Source organism: Stylophora pistillata, chromosome 14 (genome assembly GCF_964205215.1).
Source record: "Stylophora pistillata chromosome 14, jaStyPist1.2, whole genome shotgun sequence".
Classification (NCBI taxonomy): Eukaryota; Metazoa; Cnidaria; class Anthozoa; order Scleractinia; family Pocilloporidae; genus Stylophora; species Stylophora pistillata.
Genome location: NC_142532.1, coordinates 5,282,055 through 5,297,378, shown reverse-complemented (window position 1 = coordinate 5,297,378; position 15,324 = coordinate 5,282,055). Strand labels below are relative to the sequence as shown.

The 15,324-nt window shown below is 38.5% G+C and overlaps 1 protein-coding gene across 1 annotated transcript; it reads left to right on the top strand.

The window, feature by feature from the left end:
- The first annotated feature begins 459 nt into the window (after positions 1 to 459).
- Positions 460 to 11,085, top strand: LOC148716207 (alpha-1,6-mannosylglycoprotein 6-beta-N-acetylglucosaminyltransferase A-like). The gene is made up of 10 exons (XM_088745708.1): positions 460 to 465; positions 1,106 to 1,219; positions 2,464 to 2,622; positions 3,080 to 3,240; positions 4,785 to 4,807; positions 5,765 to 5,823; positions 6,223 to 6,367; positions 9,404 to 9,477; positions 9,581 to 9,735; positions 10,314 to 11,085. Exons 1-10 carry the CDS (start codon positions 460 to 462, stop codon positions 10,549 to 10,551), a joined length of 1,134 nt encoding a protein of 377 aa, XP_088601834.1. The 3' UTR covers positions 10,552 to 11,085.
- Positions 11,086 to 15,324: the final 4,239 nt, after the last annotated feature.

Below are 15,324 nucleotides of genomic sequence, written 5' to 3'. Positions count from 1 at the left end.
ACCATCTATGATGAATAAATTCGTCACGCTTCAAGTTAGATAAAAGCATATAGTGTTTCAAAATACGCCTAAAGAATAGAAGATTCCAAGATGAAATTTTGGAGAAATGTATCTCTGAATTTGGTAGTCTCACCGGGAGAGAAAGGTCACTCAAAACCTTATATGGGGTTAGGCATGCGATTGATTGTAAACGTTTCCTTGTCCGACGGTCACCTAAGAGCCGAGAGGAGCTTTCTGTTTGCCTTTCCTCCGAAATTCTGTGTAGTAGGTCGTTTTCTCGCCAAATCCCAAAGCTGTCCTTCGTTCATCTCATGCTTTTAAATTGATCTAGTCAGCCATGAAATACAGCGGCTTTCCATGGTGCAGGACAACCAATTTTTGGTGGCTTGATTATCTCTAAAGAGGAATGAAACGACAAAAATACGTAGAAAATCGACGATAGACACTTTCAAAAACTAGATGAGGGTAAAAAAATCCGGTTCTCGATCCAGATTGCAAAGATTAATCGAATTATATTACACACACGGTAGGTTTTCCTTTTCTGTAAGACAGAAAATACTGAGAAAGGCCGCTATCCCCGCAATGCATCCTGGTTGAGCGTGACCTTTGATGGTAGTGAGCCGTTCTTACATGTATGGCCCCACTTACTATAAAGACATTTTTTACTGCCAATAGTCTTCTCGAGAAATTTCAGAAATTAAATCATACTGTGTTATAAATAATGTTCACGAGTAAACCTTAGTGCTAAATGGAACGAAAATCTACGAGCGAAATGAACCGGTTTAATTTTGGTAGAATGGCTAATTTACACATGGATAAGCTGTATGTAATCTCCAATAGAAGTCTTAAGGATGTGCGTAGAATGGTCATATTCACAGACTTGGAAACTTTCTTTGCTCCTCAACCATGGTGATGCCTAATCTTTAAAAGTATTTAATCAACACCTTCGCCTCTGACGTATTCTTCTACTGATATGGCTTTCGCCTTTTCAATTTTTTGTCTCATATTAGACGCTATTAAATCTTTGCTGTATTTTTTCTGTAACTGAATCGAAAATATCTGAGCTTTATGTGTTTCTATCTCGCCATTTGATACCATACGAAAGACCTGCTTTCGTTTAAACTGTCTTCATTATTTGCTGAAGGTTCAAGCTTGGTGCCCAGTATCACCATGGCGACAAGACAAAAATCCACACAACGTTGAAAGAGAGTGGCAAAAGGTAATGGCTCTTACTTTGATCAAAGGTGTTATAAATGACCTGAATTAGCCAGGAGGTCGAAGGGCACTCCCTTATTTGCCCCCAAACGAGCAGAAGAGGGAGGAAGGGGTGGGTGAGTGCCAGGATATGTCTTTTGAGGTCTTTAATAGTAATAGTGATAGTAATAGTAATAGTAATAGTAGTAAACTCTCTTGCAGTAACTTACTGAATTAACGAGTTATGACACAATGAAAACTTAATTAATAAGAACGACTATGTACATTTCTGTATACATTAAGTATAAGTTATATACACTACACGGAACATACATCACATTTGTTAAAAATACTTAAAAGTTTTAAAAAAAAAGTCTTCGGTACGGTTCGTTCTACAGGTAGTAACGTTTCTGTAAAGATACAACTGGTCTGATTTGTGCCTGAGGTTATAGGGACAGTTATCGTCTAAGCGTGTTGGTAGAAGAGGATGGAGAGGGTGGTTTAAGTCCTTAATTTTGCACATATACTCTTTACATATCTTATCTCTTCTATACGCAAGGGTCTCCACCCGTGCTAACTCGAGGGCTTCTGAGTAACTATCGGCACATGGGAAAATTATCTTAAGCGCCCTTTTCTGTATGGATTCAATTTTGTCAGACAGATAACCTGGAATGGATTGCCATACTGGTACGGCGTACTCTATAACAGATCTAACAGCGCTTGTATAGACCTTTAACATGCTACCTTGGTCAACGCCGGCTCGACGTAGAATACGTAGAGAGTAGAGCTTCTTGCAAGCCTTTTTATATATGTAGTTAACATGACTATTCCACCTAAGGAATAGTCATGAACAAGGGATGCAGTGGAACCGTTAGCATCTTAAGGGTGGAATCTTTTTGGAACGAGAGTCTTGAACAGGTTGTACATTTTTTAGGTGTGCAGTCTCCAGTCTACATTCTGGTTGCAACGACTTTTTCTAAATCTATATTCAGCATTTCCGTCATAAATTCTACCGCCATCGATTCTATCGCAATTTGAATGACTAAAATTCAAACCGATTAAACAATTGAGCCGCGAGCTTTCCTAAATAAGCTCAGAGTTTTACGGGATATTGTTTCTCAATACAACCAATGCCTGGCCTCACTATGTCTATCCTAAAAGCTGCCTTCTTTTGAATTCCTGATAGAATATGAAGGTTGGGAAATGTGTGTTTTATGAATTAGTTATAATCGATCGATTTTTTGCAAAAAGAATGAAAATTATTTCCAGGCCACTATTCAAACAAATCTGTCAGCACTTCTTCAAAAGTTTGAAAGAGACGAATATTCTTGGATGAGGAAGAGAATGCAGGGAATTTGGCCACATTGTATAAAGGCTGTTGAAGAACTGGGATCGACGGTGGACCTACATGATCGGAGAAGAAAAAAGGTAAAGGCGTTTTGAAGCCATGCGAAAAACGCGGAATGTGTATATACAGGTATATGTAGACTTAATTAACCACTCCCTCAGATAAGGCCTTTTAGGCTCAATACGAACACATTGGAAGTATTGTAAATAAACAGTCTTTTAAGAATCCCAAATGCCAGAAAGCAGACCAGTTGACTGTATACAAAGTGCAGCTATGGAGATGAACTCGGGACAATCGTTACTCACAATCCAGTGAGCGACAGGGTGAACAGCTTGGACTTAGAACCACCAGATTACAAGGATACTAACATAAGAAACATATTTTTCATTTACTCTAAATAATCCTTTGATAGCTTTGTAAGAAGAATCATTCGCTCAACACGCGCGCGATTTCTTAAAAGCTATTATTCCGATGGAGTTTTCAAAGTATCAATCCCAAGCATGAAAAGAAAAATTCCTCTCGTTTTATTTTTCATAGATTTTGGTTTACATGGAAGCAATACATGCGAACAGGTTTCTGAGCAGAGCCTTCAAAGGAGGGCCTACAGGGGAACTGGTGCAGCGGTCTGACCCAAAGAGTGCCTTGTATATTTTAGGCCATGAACTGATAATCGGTCAAAGGAAAGAAGAATTTCTAAGGTAAAGAAGGTTTTTTTTTTTTTATTTCACAGGCTTCTGATTGTCAGTTAGTTTATACTCAGATGGCAATCGTTGTAAAACATCCCCCTTTGTGATTTGATCAGCAGGCTGAACAGCGCTTGATTTGACGGTTGGCGAAAGATTTTTACTGGTACCTGCATTTTCGTCTGCGTTGGTTATGAATTTGACTTTGCCAATTTGCCTTCCATTTTATAGTCAGGATAGAAGAAAGAGAACTTCAATGTTTGTTTTAGGGTTAACTACAATCAGCATCAAAATGAGTTCACACATCACAGGGGCGTAGCCAGGATTTTTCAAAGGGGGGGGGGGGATCACAGAGGCTACTCACCATTTACAGCGCTGCTCTCCCGCGTGGATCAGCGGGCTCAGTCGTATTATCGCGGCATGAAGGCCCATATCAATGGCTTTTACGGCCAAGATATTGTCATGGCGTTTTCGCCACCTGAATATTGTAGGTTGTTTGCTCTAAAGAAGACCTACCAAGAGGGGGGGGGGGTCACGGGCACCCCAGGACCCCCCTGGCTACGCCCTTGCATCATGTTTGAAGAGTCCTATTTATGTGTAGAAAAATAAGAGGGTCTCAACGGGGTTAACTATCAACCGTCAAATGGCCAAAATATTAACCGTCAACCGTCAAAACGCAATATTTTTAACGTTAATCGTCAAATAAGCAAGCCAATGTTAGCCGTAAAATGTCCCAAATATCCTTAACTAACAACGAAAAGATTGCCTTAATTGAGGCCAGGTTACGTTGTTTACAAACTAAAGTTTTGATATATCACAAAAATACATTTATGAAAATCCATTAACCCCAAGTCGCGAGTAAAACTGGTTAGCGACAGAACTAACTTCCGGTGTGGAAACACTTCCGGTGTCGTAAGACGTTAGTCATTTATTAATAGTAGGTGCTATAGATCAACGGTTCTTTACAAACGCGTCATTATAAAATTTATAGCTAAATTTGCGCGTTTAGTTCGTTTTATAAACGGCATTCCAAAAAATTAACCATGAAATAACCTAAAATTTAACCGTCAACCGTCAAAAGGGCTCATTTTTAACCGTCAACCGTCAACGTGACCCCCCCCCCCCCCCCATTGAGACCCTCGAGTAACAGTCATGTTTCTGCCACACTCTAAATCATTGACAAGCCACCCCTCCCCCACTCAGTGTTGTCTTTAGGTAGCGAAAAGTTCATGGAATCACGATACAACACTGTTTCGGGGGAAAGGGGGCAAATAGGTAAACTTAACAAAGGCAAAAGAGATAAGATTGAAGTAATTGGAGGTTGAAAAGGTCAATGGGTAGACAATTTTGTCGCCGATTGTGAGTGGAATAGTTCCTATAAACGCCAAGTGCGACTAGTTTGAGTTTTTCTAAGCCTTTTTTTTATTGCTACGTCGCGTAACGATTTTTTGAGCTGATTTCCGTTGTTCGCTGCCATATTGTTTCTTGTACGTTTATTAGAAACATGTACAAAAAGATTTGAAGTAGATACCGGAGTTTGTTAGTTTTTATTTTTCCAGCTTCTTGGTTCCTCCGGCCTCAGGTGGATGCGCGCGCCAAAAAATGCTAAATGAATCGGACCTCATTTTCACTGACATACTGGGAGCAAAGAGGATAGCTGCACACTTTGGACCAGATTATTTACGATACATGTGCGTTTATTCACGATAAATTTGTATGGCTTATATTCACAACGAAAATTAAGCTGGTGAAAAAAAAAAAAAAAAAGCTATCATCTCAACAACAACAAAAGCAGCAAGAGCAATAACAACATCGACGATTTGGAGATAAAAATATACAGATAGCAGAACAGACGTAAAGATAAAAGAGTTAGTAGTCAGGAGTAAGGAGCAGACAGACCTACAAACAGACGGACGTACAGACAGAGCCGGTGGACAAACAGAATATCAGACGAGCAGACAGATGGGGAGACAAACAAGAGACAGACAGTCACACAGGTAGACAGACAAACCGGCAGTATAAATCCCACAGGGATCAACGAACGCTTCTCATTTCACTAATTTATTCGTGTTTTTCTCGTTGCCATGTTCCCACCAATAACGTAGCTCCTTTTTCTGCATTTAAAAGCACACGCAACCCACAATTCCTCTATTCGCTCCAACGAAGGGCAAACGCTCGAAACGTCAGCTTTTGTAATCGTTACGGTGGCCAATTTACCATTTCAACTTTGTTGATATATCCTTTTATACCTTGTTTGGTGACGACTGATTTCCCTATTCGTTCATCCAAAAAGCCATGTGATCCACCCAAAATCATCCCACCCCTCCCCGCAGGCTATAATAATGACCGGATAGTTCTTGTTACAAGTGTAGGTTCGAAGTCACGATCAGTTTAACTTTGCAAATAAAATCCTTTTACCTCCTGTTTCCAGAGCTAGACATCGGAAGAACTGTAATCCCTCTTTTGCAGTTGCTATTTATATTTATATTTGAATTTATATTTTTATTTCGCTATTCATTCATGTAATTTTTATTATAAGTATGTCCCACCTTGGACAGAAGCGGAGGCTTTTTCGGTGGTAAACCAATGGGTAGAAAGGCAATTCAGACATCCTTTAATGACTCTAAATAGCTGGTAACTAGCTTATACATAGTACACCAAATGATTGAACTAAATATTTCAGAATTTAATTAAAGCCGTACAGGTTCACCAAAACACCGGACGGCTTTTTTCCGGACTGCTCATGATCTCGTCAACCCGTTTTGGCGCTTACAGAAATCAGATTCATTACGGTTTTCTATGGTATTACGCGAGCGAGGCCGAACGGGTCATATGATAAACTGAAGTTAAAATCTGCAACACGATGATATTATCACAGGAAAGTGGGTGAGTGATCGAGTCGTTCTCACAAAAAATCATGCAAATGTGTGAAAACTGCTCAAAAATAGAAGTTTCGAGGAAACGCTGAGCTGCTTGTTTTATATCTTTCTATTTCAGATAACATCCCAAAATCCCTACGCCGAAGCGTTCGTTGGTAAACCTTTCGTACAAACTGTTGACATTAAAAACTTGACTGAAGTTGAAGAAGCTCTCCGAGACATTATCAACACCAAGGAGGTAGTTACATTAATCCTTTTGGTCAGTTCCGGAATTGTGTAGCGGGAAGGGGGGGGGGGGGGAGGGGGGGTTTGAAAGTAATTTTTAAAAACAGATAATGTACCTTATTATAGAAAATTAACGATGCACTTTATCAACGCGTTAATTTAATGTATCTTAATTAATGTCAATGTAAATTGAATGCACGCTATTTCAAAGCACCTTTATTTCATTACAAAACCTTATTAAACACAACGAATATCTGAAATACATATATCTGAACTGCAGTTATAGAAACGTATCTGTGCTCGATCCTCGCAGTAAAGAGCACTATTTAAGCAATAATGAAAATCAGACCTGAAAAATTTCAGGCCTGTACGATACTATAACCGCAGTTCAGATATATGTAGTTCATATATTCGTTGTGTTTGATTTATCATCTTACGGGTTTATGTCGAATTAACTTGATGACCTGCTCCCAGTTGGCTTGTTAGCTCAATTGGTAGAGCGCTACACTAGTATCGCAGAGGTCAGTGGTTCGAATCCCGTATACTAGGCCTGAATCTTTTCAGGTCTGATTTTTACTATTGCTTAAATAGTGCTCTTTACTGCGAGGATCGTGCACAAATTAAATCTTATTAGTTAATGACTCCTCTATTGGCTCTTCAGAGTCACTATTTCACAGGAAGTCTTCGTTTAAAATCGAGTTCAAAATGTCCTTTGTTTGATCTTGATACTCCTATGTCTCCCCGAGAGGATAGCTCACTTCTTATGTTTTCCTCTTTAACTTTCCAATACCCGTTCGTCCTCCTAATGTGCGGTTACTTCTACTTGAATTTCTAAGCCGCCCTGAACCAGTGGAGACCGTTTGTATTTTATAGATTTCACCTCCCCCATTACGTTAGCTCCTCTCTTCAATGAAAACCAGATATATTGGCTCAGCTCTATGCGAATATGCCTAACAGTGGCGGGAAATAACCTTCCTGACAGAATAGTTTGTCAAGCAGCTGCAAACCGGTCGTATTTGTTATCTTTTTCTTGCTGAAACATGATTTTTTGCTACATGAAAGGCTTCCAGGTTGGACGATACTCATGATAACCTCTTAAACCTGTGACGAATTCTAACGTTACATTCCAGCATGTAAAGGAAAGTTTCTTCCCTAGATCCATTTGAGCATGCTAACTATTATAAATGCTTCCTACCGCCTCCTGGTTAGCTCAATTGGTAGAGCGCCGGACTGTTGTGCGGGAGGTCGAGGGTTCAAGCCCCGGCCGGACCAACACTCAGGGTCTTAAAATAACTGAGGAGAACTTGCTACCTTTCTATAACATCAAGAAATGGATAGATATTCTAGTCTTCTCAGATAAGGACGAATAAACCGTAGGCCCCGTCTCCTGCAGGGTTAGGGGTAGGAGACATTAATTTCCCACGCATGAGATTACTGTGTGGTGGATGTCCTCCCCTGGGGTGGGATGGGTGGGTTTACTGGGCCCGTAGTAATTGGCGCAAGCTGTTGCGGTGTCCCTGCCTGTCGGCGAATCTGATAAATTAAAAATTGAAATTAAATTCTTTTTCTCCATGAGACATATGTATGTTGAGATTTTGTAAATGCAGCAAGTTTTTGTTGCTGCAACAAACTGTGGTTTGGTTTCCGTCAATCAACTTGAACGAGTGAGCAGCTCTTGATGATTTCACGGAGGCTTTGAAAGGTCTTTTGAATTGATAGGGTCTAGTTAGGCTTTAGAACTTTTGTCTTGTAAGTTTTTTTTGACGTAGGCCAAAACGCAGTTTCACCTTCAGAGATGTAAAATGCGAGTTTGCAGAATTACGAAAATCGCAATGAACAAAGCAAGATGCTTATCGAAAAATTCGCGTAAATTTATGCACGTAAACCTAACTTCTGAAAAATTCGCGTTAATTTAGTGTAACGTAAATCTTCTTCGCGTTGTCAACATGTATTGTTAATTTCCTATAATAAGGTAGTTTGGAAGGAGTACGAGTCCGTGCTTGGGAAGAGAAATCGCCCCATTAGATCCTGGCAAGAAGGTGATTCTCTCTAATTCCTAGCCACCTGTGGCCTGTTCGAATGCCAGTCCATCACAGATTGTACATATATATTTCTTTGACGGTGAAATCTTTGTTAAATGTTGGAATATGATCAAAAGGTGCAAAAGTTACCACCACCACCCCTCCCTTCCACACACCCACACACCCACACACCCACACACACACACACACACACACACACACACACACACACACACACACACCCACACACCTACACACACACGCCCACACACCCACACACACACCCACACACACACGCACTCACGCACACACACACGCACACACATGCACACACACACATTCACACACACTTACACACACACAAACCCTTCTTGGAATGATGGTATTAGTTACCCTGCAATTCTTTTTGAAATTAAAGAACAGTTTCTAAAGCTATGGCCAATAGCCAGCAACGACCAAATCATATTATTAACTGACTTGAGGAAACCACATTCCCCAAGTTTCTTAGAAACTGATAATAACCTCTTATATAAAATGAAAGAATACGTATGATGCACGATCCTTCGCAGTAGATAGCGCTATTTATGCAATAGCGAAAATCAGACCTGGAAAAAAAACATCTAGGATCTACTGCGAAGGATCGTGCATCATACGTATTTAATACAATACAAAATACATGAACTTCATATATTCATTGTATCTGATTTATCATCACGGGTTTATTACGAACCAACTTAACGGCTTACTTCCAGTTGGCTTGTTAGCTCAATTGGTAGAGCGCTGCACTAGTATCGCAGAAGTCAGTGGTTCGAATCCCGTACATGCCTGATTTTTTTTTTTTTTTCAGGTCTGATTCTCGCTATTGCATAAATAGCGCTATCTGCTGCGAAGGATCATGCATCATACGTATTTAATACCGCAGTTCAAAATATATGAACTTCATACATTATTGTACCAAAATAAAAGAAGTTGAGACAGACATCACTAGTTGGATATAAGGGGTAGATTGGAAATGTAACCAGGACTTTGTATCTCCAAAATTCATATTCCAAGGTGAACCTCACTTACCTTACGAGTTTACTCATGATGGTATGTTGGAAAGAGTAAATGCATATGTGGAAAAACAGGTAAAACTTTATCATCTATTCTGTACCGAACAGAGACGAAAAGTTCACCGGGATTAAATATTAATGCAGTATACAAATCTGCTTTCTCTCTATGTCTAACCAGGATTTTTGCAAGCCTACCAACTGGCCGCCTTTACGTGAATTAAAACTTTTTGTGGGAGGGAAGGGTGAGTCGTGCATAGAGACCTTCCTTAGAAAACAGCTGATCTGTGAACCGAAGTTTTTCCTCTCCTTAAACATGGTGGAAGTTCTTGAAAGGTAAAATCGATAGCTCACAACGAAATGAGTAACTTATTCTAAAACTGATATTGATATAACCTAAATATATGTAGGGTAAAGTGGGCTGTGTGACAGTTGTTACAGTACAATTCAACCGACAGGAAAACAAAACAATCCTACAAAATCAACCACTTCATTAAATGGCGTGTAGTATTCGTACTAAGGAGTGACACCGATAAACGATACTGCCGAAGTTTTCTCCAAAGTTCCTTGAAATTGACAATCTCAACAGAAATTTCTAGAAAGTTCCATAGAAGTTCATGCATAAAAGTAAGCATGACTACGCATTCTAGAAATTTCTAGATACTTGTTTTCGTCACCCTCCATAACACAATTGAAAGCGTGACTGATTCCGTGGAATATTTTTTTAACGACCTTGTGAATATGTTTGTTCGACTTCTCTTTCGGCAATGTACGCAGGAAACAAGACACACCTTTAGTTCTTATTATTTCGTTGTGCCATCAGTAATATTTCCTTGATTTTCGCAGCAAGCGCTCTAATTGACTAAAATTATTGTCATATTAGAATCACTTATCATATTTGTTACATTCGTTAGTTCTGGATTTGAGTGTAAAATAACCTTTCGCCGAGAGAGCATCTTGGCACCGTCAATGAACAAAACAGACAGCAGCTGTGTGCTACAGACTGAGCCGATGTTGTACAGCTGCCGAGCAGCCTGGCCTGGTATCGTTCGTCTTTGCCTTTGTCGCTCATGTCGCAAAGAACAAGTCGCTTTATGCGAAATGGTGGTCGTCGTTAGTCGTGAAGATCAACGATCACTATTTAAGCTGTGATATTGTTGCAAAAGAAAACCATTGTCAAAATGACGGCGTTCCCTTATTTCATTACACTCTTACTCTCTTGGGCCAGATGAGGAACAGTGCCGGAGAATCTATCCCCTGTTATACACCGAATCGAAATATGGCGTCCAATTTGAATTGCCATTGTTCTGGACTTACCAGCCTCTCACACATGTGAAAATCCTTTTGTGTTTTCCACATGAAGACGAGGCTAGTAAGTAAAAAACAATGGTAATTCAAATTGGACGCCATGTTTTGATTTGGTGAATAACAGTGGTTAAATGTCTACACATGTGCAAACGTTAATAAGTGTCAGAACCAAGTTGTCTTACACGAGTTATAATTAAACACAAGCCAGTAAGTAATGGTGTTCTAAGAGCGTGTAAATGTTTGAAAACAAAAATGGTAAATAAAGGGTGATCTCTAATTTGTTTATTTATTGTAGTTCGTTGTATGGATTAAAAAAATATTTTAATCTTACAATTTTTCGCAATAACTTAGTAAAAGTGTTTTGCATAGAGACAAGCCTTTGTTTTAAGGAGATACAATAGATAAAATTTATTCTGAAATAAACAATGTCCAATTACTTCTTTCTCTACTATCTGTGTATCAGTACGGGTTGAACATCTGTTGGGTTATTCAGCTTAAGCTTAAAAAAATGGAGGATATTTAGGGACTGCCACGATTTGACAAACTCTTTATGGCAAAGATCTGTTATAACTTCGAGCAACCATGCCTCTATAGGAATTGTTCACCAGTTCAGAATACATGTTAAAGCTCGGCCACGGCAATCTATAGCGGAACGTAATCGAACCAGATTAATGATTCCTCTTTGAAGAACGACTTCGAAATCGTCAGTACAGTTGATGTATTTTAAAGACAAAGGTAAGCCAGCTGACATGCTTTTATTTTCATTTTACCAAAGTATAAATACCCATATTACTGAATTGAACAAAGATGTTGATATAAACACAAACTAACTATAATGTTGGTTACATGAAGGAATGGCATGGCAAGCCAGAAATGTATATACGTCACGTTAGGGGAAAGGAAGGGTATTTGATAAGATATCAACCATGTTTTGGAGAACACTTGGAATATACCTCGTACAATGCTCAGTTGAGCAGTGTATAGTATATAGTACTATAGTATCTCTCTAGTATCTATAGTATATAGTACTATAGTATCTCTATAGTATCTATAGTATGCTATAGTATCTCAATTGCAGTCAATTGAGTACTATAGCAACAAGTACTTGTTCAAACATCAATGATATTAGAGTATGAGTACTTATAATGATGTAAAAGTATTGTAATCAAGTAAGACAATTTTAATAGGTTGCTACGTCTACTAGTTAATACTCGGTTTGGTATCAAAGGCAAGGTTCTTGCTTGATTTAAGTCTTATCTCACCGACCGCAGTCAATTTGTTAGCAAAAACGAATCAAATTCTTCTCACTCTGATCTGATGTTTGGAGTTCCCCAGGGAATCTGTTCTAGGTCCGACTTTGTATTTACTGTATACGTCTCCTCTCGGCGACATTATAAGAAGACATGATATGAACTTCCATTTTTACGCGGATGACTGTCAAGTTTATTTTTCGCTTGACTCGGTTTCATTAATTACTACTACGAGAATCGAAGCCTGCCTACAAGATATTGGAACTTGGATGTCATTGAACAAACTCAAACTTAACGGTGATAAGACTGAGCTTTTGGTCATCGGATCGGGAAATGTCTGCTTCTCGGCTTCCTTCTTTTACAGCGATTGATGGATCTGTTATACAGCCTTCGAACTATGCCAGGAACATAGGTGTAATCTTTGACAATAAGTTAAAAATGGAACGTACTAAGGCGTTAGTACACGCCTTCGTTACATGCAGATTAGACAACTGTAATTCTCTGTTGTATGGTCTTCCGGAACATTTAGTTCATAGATTGCAATTACCCCAGAATTGTGCGGCACGGCTGATCTTATGTGGTGGCAAGCATGATCACGTTACTCCTTTACTGAGGGAACTGCACTGGCTCCCCGTGGAGCAGAGGATTATTTTTAAAATCTTATTTTTTACTTTTAAAGCTTTAAATAATTTATGCCTTAGTTATATCAGTGACTTGTTAGAAACTTATAAGCCTACTAGATCTTTGAGATCATCGAGTAAGAACTTGTCAGTGATTCCTCGCTCCAAGTTGAAATCTTATGGCGATCGCACCTTTTCTGTCTCTGCACCTAAGTTGTGGAATGACATTCCTGAAACCATAAAATGTAGTATAGATCTTAACACTTTTAAGCGTAATCTTAAACTTATCTTTTTAAGCGTTATTTTAATGAATGATTACGTTTGATTATTATTATACTTTTTACCTTGATTGTGAAGCGCCTTAGAGCTTTTGGATAGGGCGCTATATAAATTGTCATTTATTTATTTATAAAAGGGGTGAGTTTCTAAAGAAACTGTGGTGCTGTGTCGGTGGGGGAGTATAACAAGGTATTTTTGGTTTTATCAACTGAGTTGATAATGTACTGAATAATGGTCACCAGAAAGAGTTTCAAACCTGAGCTTTTGAGCGTTTGCCTTTCATCAGAGAAAATGGCCTAGGGTTAAGGCTTAATTAAAATGTCAACTTTGAAACAGTTACTCTTTACTGTAATCAGTATACATTATCAACTCAATTGATTAAACAAAAAGTACCTTGATACTCAGTTGATTGTTGACTGAAAGACAGAAAATAGAGAGCAATGGAAGAGTGAGTGTCTCCAGACTGATCCACTAAATGAATACACCAAGCATATGTCTCCCATGCTTTTTGCTTCATGAGACAACTCAGAGCCCTTTTGTTTCGTTCTAACACGAAATTAAAGCGTAATATTATTATGCGACATGACGTAACAATTCCCTAAGTAATTGTTCATAAGATCGTTAAAGTTAATACTACTAGTCGCTAATTTTAGAGACACCAATGGGTATGTAAATATTGCTCTGTATTGATGTATATTAATTCTGGTCTTTATTAACTACAATTGTAATCCGTTAATAGAATTCGAATACTTTCCTGTGAATAAGATGAATGAATAAATTGTGAAATATTTGGAACCTTGGCGATTGTTGCGACTAGCAGTACACCTTTAAACCCCTAAGAGTGATTAGCATCTAATTTCTCCTTACAAAATCACCCCTGAATCATGCATTAAGGTCAGGAGAATAAAGGAAATGATCACCAAATAAAGAAGCTCTTGATTGTTAAACAAATTCTTCTTGTCAGCACCTTAGCAAATGTATAGGGAACAGTATGGAGAATATGCATACTAATGTTAGGGTGTAAAAGCTTCAAATATACTGGGAACATATATAAGGATGATTGATTTATGGTTATTTCTTCTTTAGCACTCTAAAAATATGACTTATTTAAGGTGCGCATCTTCTTAAAATCATCAAACAAGAAGATTTATGATAGATATTATAAATGCAGTTAGATATAGCTCTTTGGCATACAAGGTTCTGCTTTCATGTCCAAATTGAGCACTGTGGGATGAGTCATCGCCGCTAGCATTGTGCATAGCTCACTAGGCTCTTCTAGTTTGAGCAATCTGGCATGGCTTAGACGATACCACAAGTGTGGGATCGTTTGGGGATCCATATCGGTTCTCCCCCATCCTAGCATCAACACTGCACTGACGAGGCCCAAAAGGCCGAAACAGTACTGTCTGCAGTTCTAATAAATATTATAGATATCTACTCACTGTTGAACACTTAGCAAGTTTTGGATGTATCTCTTAAAAGTGGTAAGACCCGCATGCCTGCATAAATCGAACTAGGTGGATAATTATTTTCTTACTGTTGACCATTTCTAACTTTTGAGTGTAAACTCCACTGTTCTAAGAAATAAAGTTTGATACAATCCCCTCAGGGTCATTAAACAGGCAGATAATTATGTACTAGATTGATTCGTTATATATTATGACAAGAAGATTACTGGAAAGTAGGGAAATCCTCAATTTTTTTTCCATCTAGGGTTGCTTTAAATGACTTGATACAAATAACTTATTCGCTCTATTACATAAAAAGTAAACTCGATTTAAGCCCCTTTTAGAAGGAATCTTGTCAGTTAGATTTTGGGTGATGTAGCTTTGGCTTCCTTCCTTTTTTTATCGTTAAGCAATGAGAACAATGGAAATGTTCAGCGAAATCAATGCTGAGATTCACGAATTTAAACGTATTGCAATGCTGGTATTATAAACAAATCAGAATTATGGTGAACTTTTCTCCGGCAGTCGACGCAAAGGTATAATCGTAGACGACCAGCAACAATAGAAACTGGCCAAGTAATGGGGATGTCTGTCAACAACAACAGAAAATAACTAAAAGTGAAAAAGCAACGAGAAATATGCCCGCTGTTTTTTTGGCATACAGCTAACTAATCAGGCTTGACTGTTAAAAAGAATAAAAAATGACATGTATACTTATCAATGCAGGTTTTTAACGTCAATACCACCTTCCAAATAGTTTGATTTGAAAAAGAATTCGAATCAACAATGGGTGGATATTTTTCCTTATTTCTTTAGTCTTGGTACAATCTTATTGTGTGGTGATCGAAAATCTGAAGTTGTTTTTCCCCATCATGATTTCACTATCCGTGAGAAATGCATAATGAATGAAGTAGTTTTTTTGAAATGTAGTCACGAATATTTTTGTTTCTTTTTTTACGAGAGTATAATTTCTTTCCTGTTAATTGACGCCTGATTCCTAGCCGAAAGGAGGAGGTAATT

Bases quoted from the DNA above. Each gene is read 5' to 3' on its own strand.
- LOC148716207 (XM_088745708.1), top strand. The intron at 2,623-3,079 runs GTAAAGGCGTTT...TATTTTTCATAG, and splicing joins ATGATCGGAGAAGAAAAAAG to ATTTTGGTTTACATGGAAGC. The intron at 6,368-9,403 runs GTTCCGGAATTG...TCATATTCCAAG, and splicing joins TACATTAATCCTTTTGGTCA to GTGAACCTCACTTACCTTAC.